At 45.6% G+C, this 23710-nt stretch overlaps 2 protein-coding genes across 2 annotated transcripts in view; one reads left to right on the forward strand and one right to left on the reverse strand.

Moving 5' to 3' along the window:
* FRMD1 (FERM domain containing 1) overlaps positions 1-2403 on the forward strand; it is a gene marked incomplete at both ends in the record, with an annotated part of 30548 nt that extends 28145 nt beyond the window's left edge. Inside the window, 2 exons of the mRNA XM_080615817.1 lie at positions 131-210; positions 2116-2403. Of these exons, the coding sequence (XP_080471943.1) occupies positions 131-210; positions 2116-2403 (368 nt within the window). The remainder of the gene's footprint in view (positions 1-130; positions 211-2115) is intronic.
* A 14482-nt stretch (positions 2404-16885) lies between these two features.
* Positions 16886-23710, reverse strand: part of KIF25 (kinesin family member 25) — a gene marked incomplete at both ends in the record, with an annotated part of 41857 nt that continues 35032 nt past the window's right edge. The window contains 3 exons of the mRNA XM_080616888.1: positions 16886-17043; positions 17597-17752; positions 20051-20248. Coding sequence (XP_080473014.1) covers positions 16886-17043; positions 17597-17752; positions 20051-20248 — 512 coding nt within the window. The remainder of the gene's footprint in view (positions 17044-17596; positions 17753-20050; positions 20249-23710) is intronic.

Below are 23710 nucleotides of genomic sequence, written 5' to 3' on the forward strand. Positions count from 1 at the left end.
GAGTGTTGAAGGTGCTTTCTGATGTATATTTAAACATATAAGCCAGCACTGCTTGAATGTGGCCTGAATTTCTGCAGCCTACAAAACCTCAAATCTGCAATGCTTCTCACTTCTTCCTTCTCCTTTGTAGCTATAAATCAGGAATCGCTGTCTGTGGTGCAAGTCACGCTAATAAAAATGAGAGGCCAAAGTGTGGAATCCCTTCACCAGGTAAGGGGGGTGCTCGGTAGGAGGGTCTGTGTGTGGGCATTGAACCAAGGTCTAGTGCAATGGAGACAGCTGTAAATCAGTGACCTTAACTGATCTGGATTTGACTGATTTTTAAATGGTGTAACCAAAACCAGCTGTTGGCCAGCTACTGCTCAGTAGGAGTAGAATGAGAGCAGCCTTTGGGTCCAGAATAGTATAGAGAGGTTTGGAGCCATTGGTGGGAAAATCTTGCAATCCAGCTCTGTCTGCCTTAGGCTTCCAGAAATGGGAAATGGAAAATAACCCACTTCCAAATTTTCAGTGCTAGAGCCAAGACATAGCCACACATCCATGCAGTTTGGATGTGCATTGCAAACTTGATAATCTTCCTGTTCCTGAAGCCAAAAGGGGCTCACATGAGAGCAAAACCAGATACTCAAGCTCCTAATTACTATCATTTGTGTGATTATACTATGCGTGTGCTTAAGTCTTTGTTGTCAACATTTTCTTTTCATCAAACCCTTGAGAAAAGACAACTATATATGGTAAAATATGTTATTTCATAAGTTGTGCTTGGAAAAAGCCTATTAAAATGTCTTTCTAAGGCAAAACAACATTTCTTTTCAAAGTATAGCTGTACCCACTGGGGTAGATAAAAACAAAACCAAAGCCAAGCCTCCACCATTTCTTTCCTCTCTGAATCTAAATTAGCCTTATCTGCTAAAAGAATGGTTTAGGTTTTAAACTTTTTTTTCTTCCAAAGCTGAACAAATCCTAATGAACTTATTCCTGTATGAGTGGAGTGACTTACAGAATGCAAGGCAGGGAGCAGGCATCTTGCTTAAAGTAATGCTTTTAATGTTAATGCTTTTACCAGCACATGCTTTTGTGCTATTAATTGATCAGGTGGCATCTGTTTTATAAGAATGTTTCTGATCAACACAGGACTGTCTTAAGCAATTGCAAAGACCTGGCTGCCACTCTTATACTTCAAAAACCCCCCAAACTTCCTTACAAGGCCATGCTGCAGGACTGGATTTCCTTAGCATTGACTAGACTATACAGCATGTGCCTGTTTCTGGGAGCGCAGCTGAGCCAGCACAGGATTTCCTCAGGGTAGTTTTTAATTCCCATCCCGTGTAAGTGAGAGAAGTGATACTGGAAGGAAGTTTTCTGTGTTCCTAATAGAAGTATCTTGGTTAAAAATTACATTCCTGAAATCAGCCTTAATATTAGCATTTAAAAGCTGACAATTAAGAGAGTAAGAAAAAACAGGTGGGGAAGTTGGAAATGTCTGGCATGGTCAGTAATTTCTCCACAGAGGCTGAGTCACTACAGCTTGTGTAGTAAGACGCTGCCTCTGCGAATTACTGCTGGTATGTCACTCCTGTTTTCTTCATTGCTAAACGAAGTTATGTAGATGAAACTGTATGTCACACAGTTAACTTTGGACACCGTAACACCATTAGGTGTTACACCATTTTGGACACTTACCAGTTTGCATGGTTGCCTTCTTGAACCTTCTTTTGAGCTTCTTAGATTTTCACTAACTCAGCGTGTTCAAGAAGTTGGAGTAACTTTTGGTCATGTGCATTTCATCCATTCGAGGATGACTGCATGGATCTGCCAAGAAGTACCAGATCATTCAGGTGTCAGTACCTGTCAAGTATTTGATACATTGTACTGGACACTGAGGACACTGTGCAGACAGACAGGATCCGGCTGAATGTGGCAGGGCAGCTTAACGCACTTGTAACTTCTCAATGGTTCACAGCTTCTTCATTAAGCCAACGTTCTTCAGGCTGGTGGGGCTCTTTTGAAGTAGGAGAAGACAATTTTGGGAAACTTGTAGCATGCATAGCCAGCAACCTTAGGCTGTGTCTGAGCTCATTGGTCTTATTCCTGTGTGTGTGACTGAACTGACAGGTCAGATCACTCAAAACCAGGAGCTGCACAGACCAGCACAGCCAGAGTTTGGATGACATCCGCCTTTACAAGCATCGGCACCCACCACTAAGTGCCACGCTGTCTTCAGACACGTCCCACAGCTACACGTTTGGCTGCAGCCTGGAGGATAAGCTGTCTATCTATGGCTGCATTTATTCCACAGCAGACTGCAAAACCAAGTCTGCTCTTTATGGGAAGCGATCCATGAACTGCCTTTCCTTGGATCTTCTTGGAGAAGACCAGCTCCCAGAGGAATTTGTGGTGTAATGAGATTGGAGCTCTTCCATACCAGGAAACAGCTCGTCATGGAAATATATACCTCATTAACACATGTGATGTCACTCTGGTTCTTGCAGGAGATTGTGAGCAGCTTTGTTGCTCAGCTCCATAATCAGTAAGCGGCATCACTTCCGCAGACCTGACTAAAGGGCAAATCAACTGGAGTGTAGCACTTAATGTTTGCATTTGAAGTGTCTGTCTGAGCAGAAAATGGAAGTGGCCTGCACCATTAGCAGTGACACAACCAACATAAAAACCAAAAACCCTGGACCAAAACTGGCACTGAGCTAGTAAAGCAAACACTGTGTCTTAAATGGACTTATCAGAAAGAAATTTCAAGTCTATGTCAGTTTATCTTCCTGCCTTTCTTTTGTGGTTCACTTAAGTTAACCAAACTACCTGTACACTAGCATTGTCTTGAGTCTGTGCTGCTACACCACTGCCAACAGCTGTCAGGTCAGGATATACTCTGAGCACATTTGAAGGGCCGTGTATGGAAGTTCTGTATATACAGTATAGCCTGTTCCTGTTGAAATGAACACAAGTTACCTGTTCGCTTTACTGGGAGCAAGACCTGCTCTGCCAGAAGTTCTTCTTTCTTTTTTCTTTTGTTTTACTGTAAGCATCCAGCCAAATACATTGTGTGTTCTTTCTTTCCTTTTTTCTTTAACGCAACAAATTGAACTGTCTCTCAGCTCTTACTACTACTGCTGTGATGCAGATTGGTAAATAAATGCTTATATCTTTGGGGAGATGGGGCAGGGAATAAAACAAGTGACTTGTCTTCTGTGCTCTCAGAAGCAGCCGAGTTAATTGACTGGCTCTTGAAGACAGGAGTGTGACTGGAGAATTTGTCCAGGCATGATCACCCCTTAATGCTGAATCATACTTTAATGTTGTTCTTATTCTTTGTTTTTAATAAATCTGTTCCTTAGAAATCTTTCCCTCTGCTTAGGAGGCAAGTATGGACCAGAGAAAAGTCACTTTGGAAGGACAGACTGAGTGACTGTGTCCTACTTAGTCATGGGTAGGTCATGCAAATGTGTGTGTGGTGCTCGAGGGCTGGCAGTGGTGGAAGCATAGGGTGTTTGTGTGTTAAACAAAGGGTACTTGTTTGGTGATTTTGAGTGGTGGAGCTGGCTGTGCTTGCTCTCACTAGGAAAATAATGGTAATTATGCCGTTTGACGGAAGCATTTGTTGTGGAAAGCATCCTGCTACCTTGTTATATCCAAATAAGCCTATGTTCATTTGATTTCCTTCCCTGCCCTCCCGCAGTACCTCCTTCCCATACCAATTCCAAGCATTTGGGAAGCTTGTACTTACAGGCATGTGTAACCTGTGCCCAGGTTTTGACAGCCTTGCAGGTGGAAGCTAATAATTTTTTTGCAGACTCTAGAAATAGACTGATACTGTTCTGTTTGAGGAAGTGTGTGTTGTGCAGTGTCCATCACTCAAAAGCTGAAGATAGCCAGATTCAGGAAAGGAAGGAAGCCAGCCCGCAATGAGGAGGGTTGGAGCTGCTGCTTTGATGGTGGGCTTGTAGGCTTAATTTTGTTCCTGTACCTTATTAAAATAGCAGATCTGTGAAGTTTTTCATCTTGCTGTGTCTATCCAAGTGAGTGAGGTATAGAGACAGAGTGTGCAGGTGCATCTGCATTTACTAAAGTGGCATCTGTGGTTGTACATCCCCTGCAATGAATCTGGCACCAAACCCTAGCTGTGTGTTTGAGGAATGAATGATGAGCACAAGCTCACCATAGTCATGACTTATTTGACTGTGACCTCTTTGATCACACTACTCTTCCTTTTTATAATGAATAATTAGGAGCTGTGTATTCACCATAACCTCTTTTCTTCTAAGCAAAGCCAAAATGCCTTTACAGAGTACCTAGGTCTATTTACTTCATCTAGAATAAACTCTCCTAAATGGATCTAAATGGACAAACGGTTCAGTCCAGCATCCTGCTGTTGGTCACTCCCTGTTACCTGGGCCCTGTTTGGCCATAAGCCATGGGAGACAGGCACAGCTCCGATCCAGGAGGCCTGGGGCTGTGCTGCAGGGAGCAACCTCGGTTTTGCAGAATCACAGAGCTAGAGGTATGGTTTTTACTGCAGTGATGCCTGTCTGTCCAAGGGAAAGGTCGGGGGTCTGGAGTGCCAGTCCTGAAAAACTTGCTGTCCAACCATGCAGACATACAGTTACTTGTGGTTGTGGCAATGGCTGTTAACAGGAAAGAAGCTCAAAATTCAGTGGGTATAGTTGTTTGGAAAAGTGTCATAAAACATGTGTGCACCACATGCTCACATCTGTGCACACTTGTCTCAAAAGACAATCACATTCATACCTGCTTCAGCCTAACCACCTTACTGAAGTGTTGATTGCCACAAAGCAAATTGGTAGTTTCTTGTTGCAATTACTAAGCACTCAATGGATTTGGTGAAATCCACCTGTAATCCTGCTGTCGCTGGTTGTAAAGCATACCAATACCCCAAACCAGTGTAATTGGCTCTTGCATGAGCATCCACTGCCTTGTATGTACATAAGGATTTCTTGTATTTATTCATGGCTGGTGGGGAAGGCAAACTCTCCCGGTCTGACTGTCTTCTCTCAGTGATTTATGCAGCTTCCTCCGGAACTGCAAGTTACATATGCGTATGAAGGGGAGACTGGACACTTTTGTGTATAGACTGATAATGAATGAATATCTTACAAGCACTGTGAATATCTATCATGCAAGTTTTTGTATTCATATGAAAAAAAACCCAAGAAAACAACTCTGTTCCTGCTCGTAATAGATCTATTTTTTGTTTGTCTTTGGATTTAGAAGGTCTCTTGCTATTTTCAGTTTGGATTGGTTTGGTAGAGGGTAATGTGTAAGCATTTATTAGCTGATGTTAGAAACTAGCTGCCAATATTTGTATATATTTGTAAAATACTCATGGTATAATCACTCTATTTTAATGGTAAAAGTTTCTCCTTTCCATGAAAGGAATTTCTTGTTAAAATAAAATATAAATAATTATATGTATACCTGCAATAAAGTATGGATAGAAAAAGGTAATTGTCTATCTTCATTATTTTTTTCCCTTTAAGTGGTGCATGTCAGTGACATCTTCCTTGTGTGATAGGTAGGTTGTAGAAATTAAATTGCTGCCAGGCTGTAACCCGTATGATCTTGGCTTGTGATGGCAACCCCAGAGGCACTGTAGGCAAGGGAACAACTCTTTTTCCTCCCTGTCACTCTTTAGTAGCATGATGCCAAAGGGGCCTCTGTCAGGTACTGAGGACCCAGTCAAGCCAGGTTGGAGTCAGTGGGAACACTGATAGGAGATAAGTTGAGCTGCTCATGGTGGCTGGTCAAGAAAACTGAGTGTGTGCACTCCCGGGGATGTAGAGAGATACTCCAGCATCCTCCCAGTGACTGCATTTGAGGACAGGCACACGAGCCCAGGTGGTGCAAAGTGCTGCTGAGGAGCACTCTGCCGAAAGTCACTTAACCTGCTGGCCTGGAGGCTGGCATGGATAAGGGAAAGTCTGGCTTTTCTTGGCACATGAACCTATGGCCTACTGGGCCATAGTATAACTATCCACATCCCAAAGAAGCTGGCTGACCGGGGTTCCCTTGTAAATGGGGGAAAGGAAGGCGGGGAGGGGATTGTTTGTGTGTGTTTCCCTTTTCTCTGGATATGTTAATGGATGAATAAAGCTAGCATTCAAAGAAAGAAAACAAATAATTAACATACTGTTCCTATGACTTCCCCTCTTGTACTTTATGTTTTTGTCCAGCACCTGCGATATTGCCAGAACATAAATTTTCAAGGACTCTATACTCAACCAGCTTTGTTTTGGGGATGCTGGAAGAAGGTGGCTGGGTTTACACATGGAGTTTTTTATGGAGGTAAAATTAAATAATAGGCAAATATGAAATCACCTATACCTGAACAGCTTTGTCACTTTTCGTTTCCTTGCTTGGCAAGTAATAGCGCCTTCTAGCCTGTTAGAGCGTACTGCTGCTCACTGGAATGTATAGGATGGTTTTGTCTCTGAAGATGGGACCTCTCATGGCACCAGGAAATCCTGTGTGGGTTCAATAAAGTGATACAGCGTGGGAAGGGGGCAATGGTACTGCGCCAGGTCTGTGGTGAGATGCACTAACTGCCAGAGCTATATGGAGGTAAGGTCTGGAGGTGTGTGCTGAAGCTGATGTATAAAACACCCAGGAATTCTGTGTGAAGTGAGAGCAGTTCCTCAGTGCAGTTCCTGGCAGTGAGGTTTGAGACACCAAAGGCTGTCTGACACGGTGTTTTAAGAGCCTGAGCGCTTTGAGCGACAACTGGTCATAAAGTCTCAGGGCATGCCTCTTCTACGTCTTCCCAAGCTGGTGGTGCCTGTGCTGTTCTTCCGGAGAAGCTGGGTGCAGCTGGCCCCGGCCGAGCGGCCTGTCCGACCGCCTCTCCTGCGCGCCCTCCTGCCCTAACAACGGGCCCCGGGCTGGGGGTGAAGGGCCGGCGCGGGCCTGGAGCCAAAGGCCGACGCGGCGCTTCTCGCTCGGGCCGGGGTCCGCCCGGGCCGTGTGGCTGCAGTGCCGGGCCGGGGCGCGAGGCGGCGCCCGAGGAGCACGGCGGCCGCTGCCCCGCGGGTGCCGTCTGGCCGAGCGGCCTCACGCAGAGCTGGCGGCGGGCCCGGGCAGTGTCGGTGCCACGTCCCTGGGGGCAGAGGGGACGCCCCGAGCTTCTGTCGACACATTGCGGGAGACCAGACTGCCCGCTGCACGCAGGACACGGGCGTACGGCCGGCTGTGAAACGGGGGTAGGCCGGAGGGCCCACACAGGACAAAGCGCTGTGTTTGAGCGGGCAGACCCCAAGACCTGCTGTGGCCATCAGGAGCTCGCCGAATCATGCACAAAACGTGGTCCCAGGTTATGGGGCAGCATCCCTTGGGCCCAGGGGAGCATGTCTGGTTCTTGCAGGGAGGGTTGTATGTCCCAACTACACCGGGGACAAAGCTCTTGCTGCTTAGTCTGAGAATCTTGGCATGGGATGCTGGTACTAGTTCATAGACCTCCTCCAATAAGTTAGCATATGGAAGACAAGCCTGACAAGGAGCAATGTCCATAAACTAAAGCACAAGAAGTTTCACTTCAATATGAGGGAGAACTTTACGTTGAGGGTGGCAGAGCAGTGGAAAGGCTGCTCATGGAGATTGTGGAATCTCCCTCTCTGGAGACATTCAAAACTCATCTGGACGCGTTCCTGTGTGACCTGCTGTAGGTGGCCCTACCTTGGCAGAGGGGTTGGACCAGATAATCTCCAGGGGTCCCTTCCAACCCGAACCGTTCTGTGGTTCTGTGCAATATAACCCCTGGGATGGGATGATGGAGAAATTAATGGGAAGGACTTCTTCTCCCACGGGTTATTTCACTTCTTGCATCCAAATGACATTTTATAAAGTAAACCCACCTCAGAATAATTCCCACCCCTCCTTTGTTGGCATTTTGCATCCCTGCACCTTGTTTCTGGGGGACACACTCCAGCCCATGGTCGTGCTGCATTTTCACACTGCTGTCAGCCAGGTACCATCTGCGTCTGTCCTTCAGAAGCCTGACTTTGGTTCTGCATGGAGGAAATTGTAGCTGTTAGTGTAAGATCCAGATAGCAACCCATGCGTTGGAAGTCTGTTGTTCTACCGCAGAGATGTAATGATCAAAAATCATATTCATCCTTTCTGGTAGACTGCAGGAGCAGCTGAATATAGCTATTGACAAGCATAGCTGTGGTATTTTAAAATTCTGCTTTATATTTTTCCTGGAAATATCAGACTCACATTTTAATCTAAAATCTCATAAATGTATTTATACCAGTCTTTATTTTTCTTTCTCAAATCACTGCTGTTCTCAATATTCAGTTAGAGAATTAGGTATGGCATGTGCTAGAAGCCTTAATTCACAAGCTACTAACTGGAAAATACCTCTGAATACTTTAGCAGCAGTGTAGGAAAAATTAGTTTGCATTAGCTGCCACATAACGTACTCAGCCTCTGCTATGACCAGCTGGAAAATAGCCCAAGCTATTTGAGGACTGTGGCAACAGTGACTGATGCCCATGGCCATGTTCCCCACCCTTGTAGGAAATGAAGCTTTGAATGTGGCTCGGTCTCTTAACCAGGGGTTTCAGACTGGAAGGGCACCTCCCTGCTCTTCTGCTGGGTGCAGCCTTCGAGGTTACCCTCCCCTCATACCATCTCAGACCCAAGTGTGTTCAGAAGAGCTCTGGCTATCGGGGTAGAGATGCCTGAGCAAAAACACATGCTGTAGGAAGCCAGGTACTTTTCTCTCCTTGATGCCTAACTTTGGGTGATGACAGCGAGGAGGCTTTTTGACCTCTTCTGAGGTATCTGCACTTGCCCACTGCTAGAAATAAGGTCTGTGGTGCAGTTTATTGTTGTCCCTCGTGGTGGTATTGAAATCTTTCTTGTCTGTCGTGTGGGCTGTGCTCCTATATTTAGGGTGTGTGTACAGAGGGAGCATGGGAAGCCGAACTGGCTTTTGTCTGTAGCATCCCCTGATGTGGATTCTGAGCTCTCTGTGTTTGCAGGAACAGCAGTGCCCCTCCTCTCCTCTGGTATGCATAGCTGCAGCTGGGATCAAGGAGGGGTTTCTGCTCATATGATCTTTCTGTAGCTAAAGCAAATTTTCTACTATGGTCTTTTTAGTTAGACATGAACAGAGGGCTCCATAATCCCTCTGTTAAAGTGCTAATGGGTTATGAGATACATTTTGGTGAGCTCCCATTCTTGGCATAGCTAAGAAGGACATGCCAGTCACCAGAGTGGGTGCATTAAGGCAGGTGAGGTACTTGGGCCAGGGGGACGCTATTAGTATTGCCAGCTTTGACCACATATCTTGCAGGTGTTGCAGTGCTCTACATTTTCTTTTTAAAGCCTCAGCCCCCTGAGTCTCATTTTTGCCCAAGCCTCACAGCTTGTAACGAGAAAAACACGGAACCCTCCACAGCATACCTGGCTGAAGGGAAAGTTTGGCAATAGGACTGCTCCAAGGGCCCATGCCAGAAGGTCAATAAAGGGAGCCTCAAGTACGGGTGTGTATTTGAACATCTAAATCCAAACTCACACTTAAGAAACGCTTTAAGGCTGGAAGTGCAGATGTGAGGCCTTCCTCTGGAGTGGCAGTGCCCCTGCCAGCACTGGCATTCCACTCGCCACATCCTGCAGCAGGGATGAGCAGAAGGGTTTGCTGTGGGAGCAGCTGGACACGATTTAGCTTAACACGTGCCCTGCAAATAATAGAGAGGGTACAAACCAGTGCTTTTCAATCTGCTTCAACACAAACCACTTTGAGATCCAAAGAAGGATTACTGCTGAAAAATATAGGGTAGTATGCTGAGGGATTGCTCTACAGCCACGGTGCTGATTTTATCCTATTTTCAGAATAAACAGAGGAGAGTAAGAGCTCTTGAAGGCTGCTTTTCCCAAGGACATTGCCAGAGCATCAGCTGATCTTTCGGACAGCCCTACACCTTTAAGGTTAACAAGCTTTAGTGACTTTCCAAAGCTTCTCCCCATGTCTGCTGCTACCACCACTCCAACTCTGCTTTGTTGATGCTATCCTGGAGGCTCAGAGCTGCCTCTCTAGTGTCAGGCAGGTGTCCACGGAGCTTCAAATACAGTTCCTTCTCGTGTAAAAGATGTATGAATAAAACACAGCCCCTTGAGGCACAGGGACAGCTACTTCAGTGATGACATCCCAGATGTGGAGGAGCACAAGGTGGTTTCTGGTGTCCCTAAGCTCCCAAGGCAGTGGGCTGGAAAGAAAGGGTTCCTTTGGCTCAAGTGTTTACCTTGCTGCCGCTGGTGGCAGGTCCAGGTGGAGATGCCTCCAGATAAGGGCAATCAAGGCACAGGAAATCAGTTCTCTTCTGAGGAGAAGAGCCAGGGAAAAGAGGAGGTCTTTTTAGATCTTCTGGGAGAAGTTATCAGCAGGCTGTGGTGTCATGGTGCTGTGGAGGAGCTGCCCAGGGAAGAAGTAAGAAGAGCTCTGCTGGGGTGGTGGGGTAGGGCTTGCTTCTCAATTGTGTCTAAATGTTGTTCACTGTAGAAGTCCTAAGCAGTTGCTGGGATGGGGCCTGGAAACTGTGTCCTAGTGGTGAAGCTGCTGATGGCATGCACTGGTGTAAGGAATAACTTGCAAGGACTGCAGGCAGTGATGGCATGCTTGAGGGCAGCAGTAACTTGGCAGGGCCTTGGTAAGAGACTCTTGTGATTATTGCATCAGTAGGCCAGGGCTTATTTTATGTCTGACTGTCCTTATTTTATCTCTTGTTTGTGTCTCTTGTCTTGTCTGGAGCTTGAGGCTCTCCTAAGAGAAGGGCTCTGCAGTTCTAGTGTCTTGGGTTGCAGAGGACCTTGGCCTCACACATGTTGATTGTCCAGCAGTGTCCTCTCTCAGAGCACATGTGGCTGCTGAGTCCAACCTCCTGGGAACAGCCTTTTGTGTCTGCAGATCCCAGGTACCTGGCAGTACGAGCAGCTGGGTGAAGGTGTCAGCTCAAGGCGTGGTGGTGGGACACTGCAGGGACTTGCCTGGTGGCAGTGCTGCTTGGAGAGAATGGGTAGGAGGCACTATCAGCCTTCTCCAGGGGAGTCTTAGACCTGCTCTATTAAAAGCAGGTTCCTAAACGGAGGCTTTGGCCAGGGTCTGGCAAAACCTTGGCCCTGACTGAGGTTTTTCAGGGACTTCATCTGCCTGCAAAGTGCCGATGAAGTCTGAACTCCCAGGGCTGGTTTTGGGACTTGAGTTAATGTTGTATGAGTTAGTGTCACAGTCTCTCTGGTATGTTATGCTTGCCAGAACTTCAGCAGGGCTTGCTCAGGACTCTGCATTTTTCTCTACTTCCCTTTCCAATCGTTATGGGAGGTAGGTGGTGTCCTTCTTGGAGGCTGGGTACTTTTGTGTTGTTGTGCATGTGATGAGGTGTCTCCTTGCCTTCAGGCCACCCTGTGATGGCAGCAATGTATGTGACTCAGAGCTCAGCTGGCTGCAGGCATCTTGAGTGTGCCTTCTGTAGCCTGGCCATGTCCCTGGCAGCCCTGGTGGGGCCTGATGGTGGTGTGGAACCCTCTCTGGGTCTCACAGCACATTTGGGGTCACTATATACTGTGTTGTATCTGAGTGATTGGCCAGGCTCTCCAGAAAGATGTCCTGGCTGAAGGCAGTTTGGCACTGCCTTGTGCAGTACCAGGCTTGCCAGCAAACAGGCAGAGGTGTCGCCAGTGGCACCTCCCCTTCCTTGGGCTTGGTCTGTTCTGCAGAGGGACCACCTCACTGTCCTGTGGCTGTGCATGGCTCACTTCAGGATGGATGCAGTTGAAGCAAACCCGTGAGCGAGCATGGGTACTTTCTAAGTCACATGTGTATGAGTGTGTGCATCTGCCCATGCTGAGCCACCTACCTTGAAAAATGCATGTTGGGAAAAGGAATGCAGACAGGTGGACCTCAAATGCAGACGAGACTCATCAGAGCAGGTGTAATGCACGTTGTGTTGGGAGCACTGAGGCTGCCTGGCCAAAGCACTTAGGGCTGGAAGTAGTAGAGGCCTGTGGCTAAAGTGTGAAGAAGAACTGCTTGTTAATGCATGGGCTGCCCTGCTATATGCTCACACTTCTTAATCTAGCCATGAGTTTAACCTGGAGCTTGTGTAGTTCAAAAACAGCTGGGAGCATGTAGTGGGCAGAGTCTGTGTGTGCTCAAAAAGAGGTAGAGGATGCTCACACTGCAGAAACCCAAACATCTGAAGTGAGGGAGGAAGTATCATCTTCTGCCTCTTGGATTTTCAAAGCTTCTGGTGTGGCTTCCAAAACCTTTTATGTAGTGGGGTGGGTTTTGTTGTTGCTGTTTTCTGTTCTTTTTGTTTAGAAGAGGGAAGGAACTGATTAGTAAAGTCCAGAGGAAAATGAGAGGAAAAATGACTCCTTCTGGTGCTTGCCTTTAAGTGATCTTCTGGGCAGTGACTCATCTCAGCCAGGATAGCAATTTCATGTAACAGAGAGAGGCTAAGAGGGGACATGTGTTGGAGGAGGTACTTGCAAGCATGGAGCCAGAAGAGCTGGAAGAACAAGGAGGTGATAGCTTAGCTGTGGATCCACAGGGAAATGAGCAGAGGTGCAACTTTAAGCCTGCCAGTCTGTGGATAAGATGTGCAAACCTCATGTTCCTGGAGTTTGACATCTGTGTTGTTTGTTTTGGTTTTTCCCACATTGTTTCCATTAAAGCAGATGATAAATACTTGGTCCTGAGAGCTGGAGCACTCCAATTCCCTTCTGTTGTTGCTGAATTTAGGCCCTGGTGTTTGAACAGGTAGGACTGACACCTGAATGTGTTTGGTATCTTGACCAGCATTTCAGCAGGTTTTCTGGGGCAGATCTCCAAGTTGTTATAGACATGTCATGCACTGGACAAACAAGAGGTGAATTTGGAGCATCGCATCATGTTATTCAAGTATTGGGTTTGGAACCCCCTTCCAAAATACTTTGTCTGATCAGTCCCAGATCCTTGGGTAAGTAGAGGAGGGATCATCCCTGTTTTAAAAATCTGAGATCTTGGGTAAAAACATAGGCAGAGGAGAGTGTTGTCGTGAAGGAAGGGGTAGTTAAGATCATCTCCTGGAAACACTTTCACAGCCCAAGAGTTCAGAGAGGAATGCCCACAAAGGTGCATTAACCAGTGACTTCAGCATGCTCTGTGCCATCAGAGAGGCCATCAATAGCACCCCATGTGCCTTTGTAGCCACAGGCCTTAGTCCCAGGCACTAGCCTGTTGCCTGGCACAGGCTGAGGCCTTTTGGGCGCTGCAGTGCCCATGTTTGCTACTGTGTTTGCTCTCCTGACCCCAGGGCATTCTGGGAAATGCTTGCTTCTAAATGTCACCAGGGAATAGTTCAACACCACTTTAGGATGGTTCTCGTTTGGACATGTTGCCAACCAAGACCACAGGCACCTTTTCACTTATTCAAGATGAGCTCAAGTAAATGAGACTGAACGCAGCTGACCACTGCTCTGGCCTCTCAGGAGATACTTGCAGGAATTCAAGAGGGCTCAGATTTTATCTCAGATTTTTTTTTCTCTCTCTTATATAAACAAAATAGGGGCAAATGTGTTGTGAGATAAAACCTGATTTGATAAAATGGATGTCAGAAAAGTCATAAAGAATTATAGGCAATGTTTCCCCTCACTCGTGCCTTTCAATTAGATCACCCTGTGCCCTCCTTTGTATGGTACGTGGCTTGCGTTTATATCTGGCTGGGCTGTGATTGTTGTTGCTCAAATACCAAGTTGGTTTTGTGAAAGACAGTGGTATGTTTGGTGTTCCTGCACTCTGAGTCCCTCTGTTCCTCCATGAGCAGATGCTGTTGCTTCTCCCTCTGGTTGGAAGGGGCTTGCAAGCCCATCAGCTTGTAACAGCTTGTCCACAGCAGGAGCCAAAAGGCTTTTCCAATAACCACTTCATTCTGCCTGGCCCTCACATTTTGCAAAGTTTTGGAAAAGTGCTTCATAAAGTGGAATCCGCAATTTAATAACAAATTAAACATTTTTGTGAACTTTCCAAAGCTGATTATGGTTTCCCTAGCCTGAATAAACCCAAAAGCAGCCTCTCTTTGTGGTGTGGCTGCTGCCAAGGCATAAGGCCACATGTGGAAATTAAATATATAATTTTCAAACGTCAGCATAGGTCAAGATTTGGTTTAAGAATGCGCCAAAGGCACTGCCTGGTTTAATTACTGCTTTTTTTAACCCTGTGATGAGATGCAGCACTGTTAAGCAATTGTGGATATCGCTTCCTTGGGCTCTGAATGAAGGTATACTCCTCGGTGGTGGAGAAGATTAACACTTATCTGCAGGGGGTGCACAGTGCTATGAACTGCACTGTGCATTTACAGCATGTCAGATGTGCTCAGAGTAAGCTGCTCTGAACAAAGGTTTTCCCTGTGGGCACAAAGGAAGACTTAGATCCGTGGGTATGTCACACCTGCTTTTCTAAAATAGCTGTTATTTCAAAACATGAATGATCTGAAAACTGAAAGAAATACAGCAGAGAGGTGTTGGGCCTTGCACAAGCTATTTATTTTCCTTGCACCTCAGGGCATCAGTTCGAAGGGTCTGAAGACCCTTGCCTCTTCTTTAACAGGCCTGAGTGAATCTTCAGGCAGAAGGCAACTCAGGTTAGATGCCAGAGTAAAGCCATTTTACCCTTGCAACGTTCCTGTCAGTCCTTTGGTGCATCATATCTGACACTGGGATTGAGCAATCGTGTCTCTATAACCCAGGAAATTCCAAGACTGAAAGTTGTTAGACCAAGATGTTAACTTTGCTGCCTTGCATATCTCATACACTTCATTGTGCAGGTCAAACTGCGAGTGATATGCTACGCTGACAAGGAAAACAGGAATAGGGAATGCTGCACATGCACAATTTGGCAGAGATAATGTAGAAACTTTTGGTATTTGCTGATACTTGAGGGGTTTAGTTTTCAGCTTTAACAGTGAGTATTGCTGCTTTTCCACTACCACGCAGATTGTAAATAAATGCCAAGTTTTGAAGAGCAGCTCCAGAAAAGAAAGCGCAGTTCCTGACAAGTTACATTTCTGTGTAACACTTAGGAAATGCCAAATCCTTAAAAATATTTGAGGAACTTATTTAAAAATGCTGGAGGAATCAGCTAGCCCTCCCTTGTCAATTAACCTCCCCAGGAGCTGTAATTCAGGCTGCTTTAGTAGCATAGCTGTCAGGAGACTGAGGTGAACGTGGTCTGCTCCTGCCTTTTGTTTTCAGACTAACATTCCTTGCTCTGACACTTTCTGACCCAAGATGGCTTTAGTGACCATTCAGCTTCCTAAGGTCCTGAGTCCAGATTCTTTTTCTACCCGTATGTTACTGCTGGAATCAGGTAAAATTAAGGCATTTTTACCCTCACAGCATTATTTGAGAAGACAAGTAGTATTACAGCTCTGGTTGCGATTCTGATGTTCTGAGCAGCAGAGCACTGCATGCAAAATAGCAGCTGTTATATATTCAAGGGTGAAATTCCAATAATAGTATGCTATATAATATCTGGATAAATATTTATGCTTGTGAAGGTTAAGTGACTTGGAGTACTATAAACTCCAGCCTTTTGGACAGGCCATGGCAATTTAAGCCTTCTTGCGGTGACTTACCAATGACCTCTCTCAGTCTAGAGGCAGAGCGAGTGCTGGAGGTAAAAGTTCAGCCTATCCTGAGGTCTCTGCTGAGCAGTAACATAGTGCATGAAGCACATTAGGTGTTACTTGAACCCAACTATTCATCTTGAAACTGCTTCTTATCTCGAAATTGAAATAAGAATTCATGCTTGAATTTCCTTCAAACTTCTCCCAATGCAACTTAATTCGCAAACCCTGCATGATGATGTCTCAACATTGGTGTAAGAGAGTGAAAGCCTCTTGAAGATGACAAACATCATATTACAAGCTGGGTTTTTGGTGTTTTGTTCATGTGGTGGATGGGAAGCACGTAGCTATCCTTTCCTAATGTGCAGGCACATCTTCAAGGTTCTGCTGTGGTTAACTTGCATCAGAAGTACAAGGGGAAACAACAAGCCAACTACTAAAGCAGTTGTGCAAGTTAGGTCCTATTAAGATCTGTAGTTCAGGGCCTTTTATCACTCATAAAGCAAAAAACCCACCCCAAAATAGGCAAAGCTGAACTTGGCAGCGTTGGCATTTACTCCAATCATTTAACCTCAGTGTTTTCAAAAAGCTGTATAATCCCTCCTTTGCTTCCTAAGCTATGTTCCAGAGGGACGGATAGAGCCTTACTCCTTTTTTCTCCCTCTTATTAGTGCCATTAGTTCCTACCTAAAACCAGAGAAGAGAACTCCACTCATTACAGATGATGGGTTCATTTACACTCCTACCTGTTGACAGTGCATCAGGAATGACCCCATCTATGCTAGACAGAAGAGCAAGCTACAGTGATGTGTCTTGTTTTAATCCAAGCTGGAAGGAAGTATTTCACTTGCTGCTTTGAAGCACTGGAATGATATTTAGACTTCTGTCTTCTGTTGAGAAAACAGAATGCACCCTTGGCCTTTCAGAAGCCATCCTAAATCAGGGCTCTGTTGATTTACTTCTACTTGCCCAAAGAAAACACATTGCCAAAACCATATCTTGAAGTAGCTATCCTAAAACAGCCTGATTTATTCTCTGCCGTTCCACCATGGTTGGTAGCTGTTGTCAATACTTGCTATTATCTTTGGAGCAAGAACATTATCAGCAGGTTTATGACTTACTAATGCCATGTTGAGGATTGTTTATTTTATCTGGCAGTTGATACCTAAAAGAATGGGTTTAGGGCAGCGATATACATTTCAGTCTGAGGAACTCATTAATAATACTTTAATCCACAGGAGTCTTAGGTTTTATTTTACTTTACTCAGCACTGGGAAATTCTTTTTCTTGACTTGTCCTCTCTGAACTTGCCGAGCACGAGTTCCAAAGCCCAGAGACTGCATTGATTCTGTTAAGTACTTGTGGTCAGGAGAGATGCACAGCATCACCAACAGCTTAGCATCACCCCCTAAAAGAAGAAAACAGACAAAACACAATTACCTCATTATTTTCAGTAAGTTATACGTTGGTAATGTACTGATCTACAGAGCAGCAAGCATAGGCTTCCTGCTGGTGCTTTTATGAAGCAGAAGACTGCCCATGAGAAGGGCTGTTGACAACCGACAGCTCCTTCAAGTCACCCAAACATAGTGTTAAGGAATGTGTAAATATGTGACTACACCCTGTAGCAATAAAGATTGAAGCTTAACTTGCAAACTGTACCTGACGTGAAACATTAGTGAAATGTAATTGTTACCCTTTACATGATCCTATTAGAGATGTTGTGGTTTTTTACAAGTGCATTCCTAAACTGAACCTTGGGAACAGCAAGGCTTAGCCAAATTCAGGAGCAGTTCAGAACTCTCACTGTACTCACAATGCTCCAAAGCCAGAGGCTTTGAACAGAGGCCCACATACAAGGGATGAGTACAAGATCATTCTCTAGTTTTATATAACAAAGGAAGGGAAATATTGGGAAATCTATATTGTTAAACAAAAGACAGGAAAAATTCATCCCTCACCTACGGAGTCCTGCAGGAGATGTGTGAGTTTGCTGTTTCGATATGGCACATGAGATCGCTGCTCTGCTATTGCTCCGAGAACGTCTGCTAGGGCAGACAAGCTGCGGTTAATAAATGAGGTCTCTCTCAGTGCTGCACCTGTCACTCCAGACATACCTACAACAGTGTAGATAAAGGCAATGGTAAAATAAAGCAAAGCTGATTCAACTGTAACATGTGAAAAATTCTGTTGCTGTATCATCTCCTTCTGATGCAACATTTTTAAATACAAGTTCTGAACCATGACTTCCAGTCCACCCATGCCAGAAGCAAGACACCATGGTTTCTCACTCTGGACTGCTAGTACATTGTTCAGTGCTTCTGCTCTTTTGAAGGAAGGTTGAAGAAGGTTCAGTGCTGGCAGATGGTCTGCATGAAGTGTCTCATGTTAAAGTTGCTCTCTTCAGCTGTACAATTCATCTTGTCTCCACATGTATTAGGAATAGGGAACTGAGAAAGTAGGAACACCGTAAGATCAGACAAGACAATGCTGCTTTTGAAAACATGAGTCCACGGGGTCCCCCAAAGAGGAGCCTGGTGTGGTCCACCACTTTTTATAGCAGTTAACTAACTGTCCCATTTGTATTCCTTAGGAAAAATAGGAGTGACAGTGATGGCATAAGCTCCAGAGACAAAACTGTACAGCAGCCATAAGTGTGAGGGGTTTATGTTCACCAGAGTCTTCAAGGTGCTGTTTTGTGGTATGATTTGCTGTAAGGAAACTGATAGAGGAAAATTATGCCCTTCTACCATCCACCCAGCATGATGGTATGTAGCTATGCTACCCTTGAACAACTGGAAAGGTTTGGTCTACACATCACATTGCACCGATTTAAAGAGGTGCTGCAAGCTCAACTCTTTGATTGGTCTCAATGAGTATGCAGTTAAGAGTTCCTCCTGTCTTTACCTCTTCCATTTCAGGAATAAAGCACTTTCCAAACTGTGAGAACAAGAGAGGTGTTCAAGAGGCAAATGTGAAAAGGTTCAGTAATAGCAAAACCCCCAGCAGTCTGGACAGTGAGAGCTGGAGAAATGTGATTGTGGAAGGGGATGGGGCTGGAGTGGTAAAGTCTCTTGGCAGAGAAGCACAGAGCAAAACAGTTTGGAAGACCCTGTCATGGTCTGTATCTCAGACTAACTTTGCTGGGGTCATTGTGTATGTAGCCATCCCCAGACTGCAAGTAAAGATGGACTCCTGAGACAACGGGTATCACCCTAAAGCAGAAAACTGCAAATAGGTGATGGGGTACATGTTTAAACTGCTGATTATCTACGTTTGGTTAGATAAACTTCCACAAAGTGTTTGGCTGAGTTTTCAAACTGAAACCTGGTTTGCTAAAAAGGGACCACTTATCTTGTAAATGCTGTACATGATCCAGGATGGCTGTAGAGCTAGGGAGGCAGGGTGCTGAAGTGTGTGAGAAGCCTCCTGTACCGTTGCTCGCTTAGACCTGTTCATATTTTAGCACAATTATGAGTTACCAGCTGCCCTCACTTATCAGAGTAAGTCCACCAGTGTAGCTGGTGGCAGAGATTAGTCTGCTGCATGTGCTGGGCCACATCTAACACTGATGTGAGCTTCAGGCTTCACTGGAGGACCTGGCCCACTGAGCCCCAGACCAGGCAAATGTTTGTCCCGGTTGAGAGAACAAACACACACCCTGTTGCTCAATTACGTGTTTACCAAACAGTTTCCAGCACTCAGAGCAAATGAGAAAAAGGATGAATTATATTAGGTTTCTCTAGAACAAAAGTTTAGCAGTGAGCAACAGCAAGAATTCTTGGCAGTAAAGTAAAAGACTCTTTCATAATACTGGTTCAGTTTTCAAAACATTATTTCTGGAATGGTATGTTTGCCTGCATGGCTTTTCTTGGTAAAAAAGCTTGTCCTTTAGGAAATAATCAAGTTTTTGAAATTATTGTGTGCATACAGGAGGCAGGAGGAGGAAAATGCTTTGAAGAAACAATGAAAACAATATTATCTTTTCAACATCAACTTCCTCCAAGACTTTTTCTATAATAAGGCAGAAAACCCCACACGTGGTGATACCAATTATTACAGATATGTGTAATATTTAAGTAATTTATGCACTTTAAATATTTCTGTGCAAAGACATGCTAATTCTCAGAGTAGAAAAACAGGCTTAATAAAACCAGTCTGAACAAATAATATACCTATGATACGGGTAATCGCCCCGGGCTTATTTCAAGCTCGTGCAGTCAGATTTTCAGTTAAACTGTACCAGTGTAAAGCTAGAACAATCCACCCCCGAAACTCTCTTTATGCCAGGATGTGTGGATTTAAACCGCCCCATGTGTGAAAGCAGGGTGGCATGTATGCGTACATAGAGGTAAAGGCTACTATTGTAACCTGGATCTGGGAGGATCCATGCCCATACAGATGTATTTGCTTACCGACACACTCACTACCAGCCAGGTCCACCAGTTGCAATCTAGTTTTGACTTGCTTCATTTTCTCAGCTGCTTCAAGCTGTGCTGGTGAAGAGGCTCTGGAAGAAGAGGTGGATTTACTCTCTCTCATTTTTTGTGGAAAGGTGCAGGAAACCTCTTTGTGTAGTCTCTGACTTGTTTGTTCATCTTCCCATGAAGTACCTGGTTAGTGGTAAAAACAGTTTCTCATTGACACTGGAAATTGAGATGAGGAAAAATGGGGCATCAACAGGGGAAGTACAATATATGTTATTTCAGACTATTCTGACAGAAGCAATATACAAGTCAGAATCAATGACATAGGCTGGCTGAATCACTTTTTTAGTTAAGGTTTTGCTCATCAAACCAATTGTACCACTTGGTAACAAGACTTGGTATAGGTTGTGTTTTATCCAATTATCCACATTGTTCACACTTCTATTCACTCAAAGTGAATATTGGGTGTTTGGGAGCTGTAAACTTTGAAGTCTGGTTTTATATCTTTGAAATATCATCACCTGCTGATGCTTTGGGCAAAAAAAAATCCTCACCAGGCTTCTGCAGTTTTGCCCTTTGCTGCTTTTTCCTCTAGACTTCTTTCAGCTCTCATATCCCACTGCTGCATCCCACATTATGAGCTAATATGCTCAGTAACATAACTCCCACTTGTTTAGGTTGGTTACTCTTGGTAGTTCTGCAGTTGCACTAGACTGCTTCATATCCTTCCTTTTCCTGACCAGCAGCATCTGTCTTTCATTCTCTGCTGGGAAGGAAGAGGAAGACAGATTCTTTGGGAAAGCCACTTTCACGTTAGCTTAGCGGGAGCACAGAATCATAGAATCATAGAATAGTTAAGGTTGGAAAGGACCTTAAGATCATCTAGTTCCAACCCCTCTGCCATGGGCAGGGACACCCCACAGTAAACCATGCCACCCAAGGCCTCATCCAACCTGGCCTTGAACACCGCCAGGGATGGAGCATTCACAACCTCCCTGGGCAACCCATTCCAGTGCCTCAGCACCCTCTCAGTAAAGAATTTCTTCCTTATATCCAATTTAAACTTCCCCTGTTTCAGTTTTAACCCGTTACCCCTTGTCCTGTCACTACAGTCCCTGATGAAGAGTCCCTCCCCAGCATCCTTATAGGCCCCCTTCAGATACTGGAAGGCTGCTATGAGGTCTCCACGCAGCCTTCTCTTCTCCAGGCTCAACAGCCCCAACTTTCTCAGCCTGTCTTCATACGGGAGATGCTCCAGTCCCCTGATCATCCTCGTGGCCCTCCTCTGGACTTGTTCCAACAGTTCCATGTCCTTTTTATGTTGAGGACACCAGAACTGCACACAATACTCCAAGTGAGGTCTCCAGAGAGCAGAGTAGAGGGGCAGGATCACCTCCTTCGACCTGCTGGTCACACTCCTCTTGATGCAGCCCAGGATACGGTTGGCTTTCTGGGCTGCAAGCGCACACTGCCAGCTCATGTTCATTTTTTCATCGACCAACACCCCCAAGTCCTTCTCTGCAGGGCTGCTCTGAATCTCTTCTCTGCCCAACCTGTAGCTTTGCCTGGGATTGCTCCGACCCAGGTGTAGGACCTTGCACTTGTCATGGTTAAACTTCATAAGGTTGGCATCAGCCCACCTCACAAGTGTGTCAAGGTCCCTCTGGATGGCATCCCTTCCCTCCGGCGTGTCAGCCGAACCACACAGCTTGGTGTCATCGGCAAACTTGCTGAGGGTGCACTCAATCCCACTGTCCATGTCACCAACAAAGATGTTGAACAAGACCGGTCCCAACACCGATCCCTGAGGGACACCACTCGTTACCGGTCTCCAGCTGGACATCGAGCCATTGACCACAACTCTTTGCGTGGGACCAGCCAGCCAGTTCTTTATCCACTGAGTGGTCCACCCATCAAATCGATGTCTCTCCAATTTAAGGACAAGGATGTCGTGTGGGACAGTATCGAACGCTTTGCACAAATCCAGGTAGATGACATCAACTGCTCTGCCCCTGTCCATCAGTTTCGTAGCCCCATCATAGAAGGCCACCAAATTGGTTAGGTAGGATTTCCCCTTAGTGAAGCCATGCTGGCTGTCACCAAGCACCTCCTTGTTTTTCATGTGCCTTAGCATGCCTTCCAGGAGAATCTCCTCCAAGATTTTGCCAGGCACAGAGGTGAGACTGACTGGTCTGTAATTCCCTGGGTCATCCATTTTCCCCTTCTTGAAAATGGGGGTCATATTTCCCTTCCAGTCGTCGGGAACTTCACCTGACTGCCATGATTTTTCAAATATGATGGCCAGTGGCTTCGCAACTTCATTCTCCAGCGCCTTCAGGACCCGCGGATGGATTTCATCAGGTCCCATGGACTTGTGTATGTTTAGGTTTTTAAGATGGTCTCGAACCAGCTCCTCTCCTACAGTGGGCCTAGGGTCTTCATTCTCACAGTCCCTGCCTCTGCCTTCCAAGACTTGGGTGGTGCGGTCGGAGCCTTTGCCAGTGAAGACCGAGGCAAAGAAGTCATTAAGAACCTCAGCCTTCTCCAAATCCCAGGTAGCCAGTTCTCCAGATATCTTCCGGAGGGGGCCTACGTTGTCCCTAGTCTGTCTTTTACTTGCTACGTACCTATAGAATCCCTTCCTGTTATCCTTAACATCTGTAGCCAAGTTCAATTCTAGCTGGGCCTTAGCCTTCCTCACCTGGTCCCTAGCTTCCTGGACAACATCCCTGTATTCTTCCCAGGCCGCCTATCCTTGCTTCCACCTTCTATAAGCCTCTTTTTTCCTTTGAATTTTCCTGAGCAGCTCCTTATCCATCCAAGGAGGTCTCCTGGCCCTCCTGCTGCACTTCCTTCTAGTTGGGATGCAACACTCCTGAGCTTGTAGCAGGGGATCCTTGAATATCAACCAACAGTCTTGGGCCCCCCTGCCCTCTAGGGCTGTATCCCATGGAACCTTACTAAGCAGGTTCCTGAAAAGGCCAAAGTCTGCTCTCTTGAAGTCCAGGGCAGCGAGCTTGCTGCACACTCTTCTCACTGTCCCGAGGATCTTGAATTCAACCATCTTGTGCTCACTGCAACCAAGGCTTCCCTGGAGCATATGCAAGAGCACTTTCCCAAAGCAGTTTTTCTTTTTTCTCCCCCTCAGTGTTTTGGTTTTCATCCATCTCTCTGACAGACGTGAAAGAATAAAAGGCACATACTCTGCTTCAGGTAGTAGAAACAATAGACTTGAACACTTAAAGAGCCTAGTTGCAATAGTACAAAGTTCCCAGCTGCAAAACTTGAGTAAGGAGCAGATTAAATTGCGTTGCAGAGCTCTCAACCTCTCAAGCTAGGCTATTGTTAAAACCCAAGCTAGCTGCTTGCAGTGTAGACAGAGCAGCTGTGTTAGTATACACAGAATAAATGGCTTTAGGCCATAGAGTGTAAAAATAAGTGTTCTCACTCCTTTTCAGTTTCAGATGAGGAAATTAAGAAACTGCTCTCCTCAAACTGGTAATGCTGAAACAAAATTCTAGAAGACTTTAATCAAACCTAAAAAAGTGCTGGCTTGTCAGCCCTGGCTTTAGCTGCAGAATTCATCACAGACGTTACAACTCTTTAACTTAGTCACCTTAAGTCTCCAGATACTTGACAATTGCACCT

This window comes from Psittacula echo (genome assembly GCF_963264785.1).
Source record: "Psittacula echo genome assembly, chromosome: 4".
Taxonomy (NCBI): Eukaryota; Metazoa; Chordata; class Aves; order Psittaciformes; family Psittacidae; genus Psittacula; species Psittacula echo.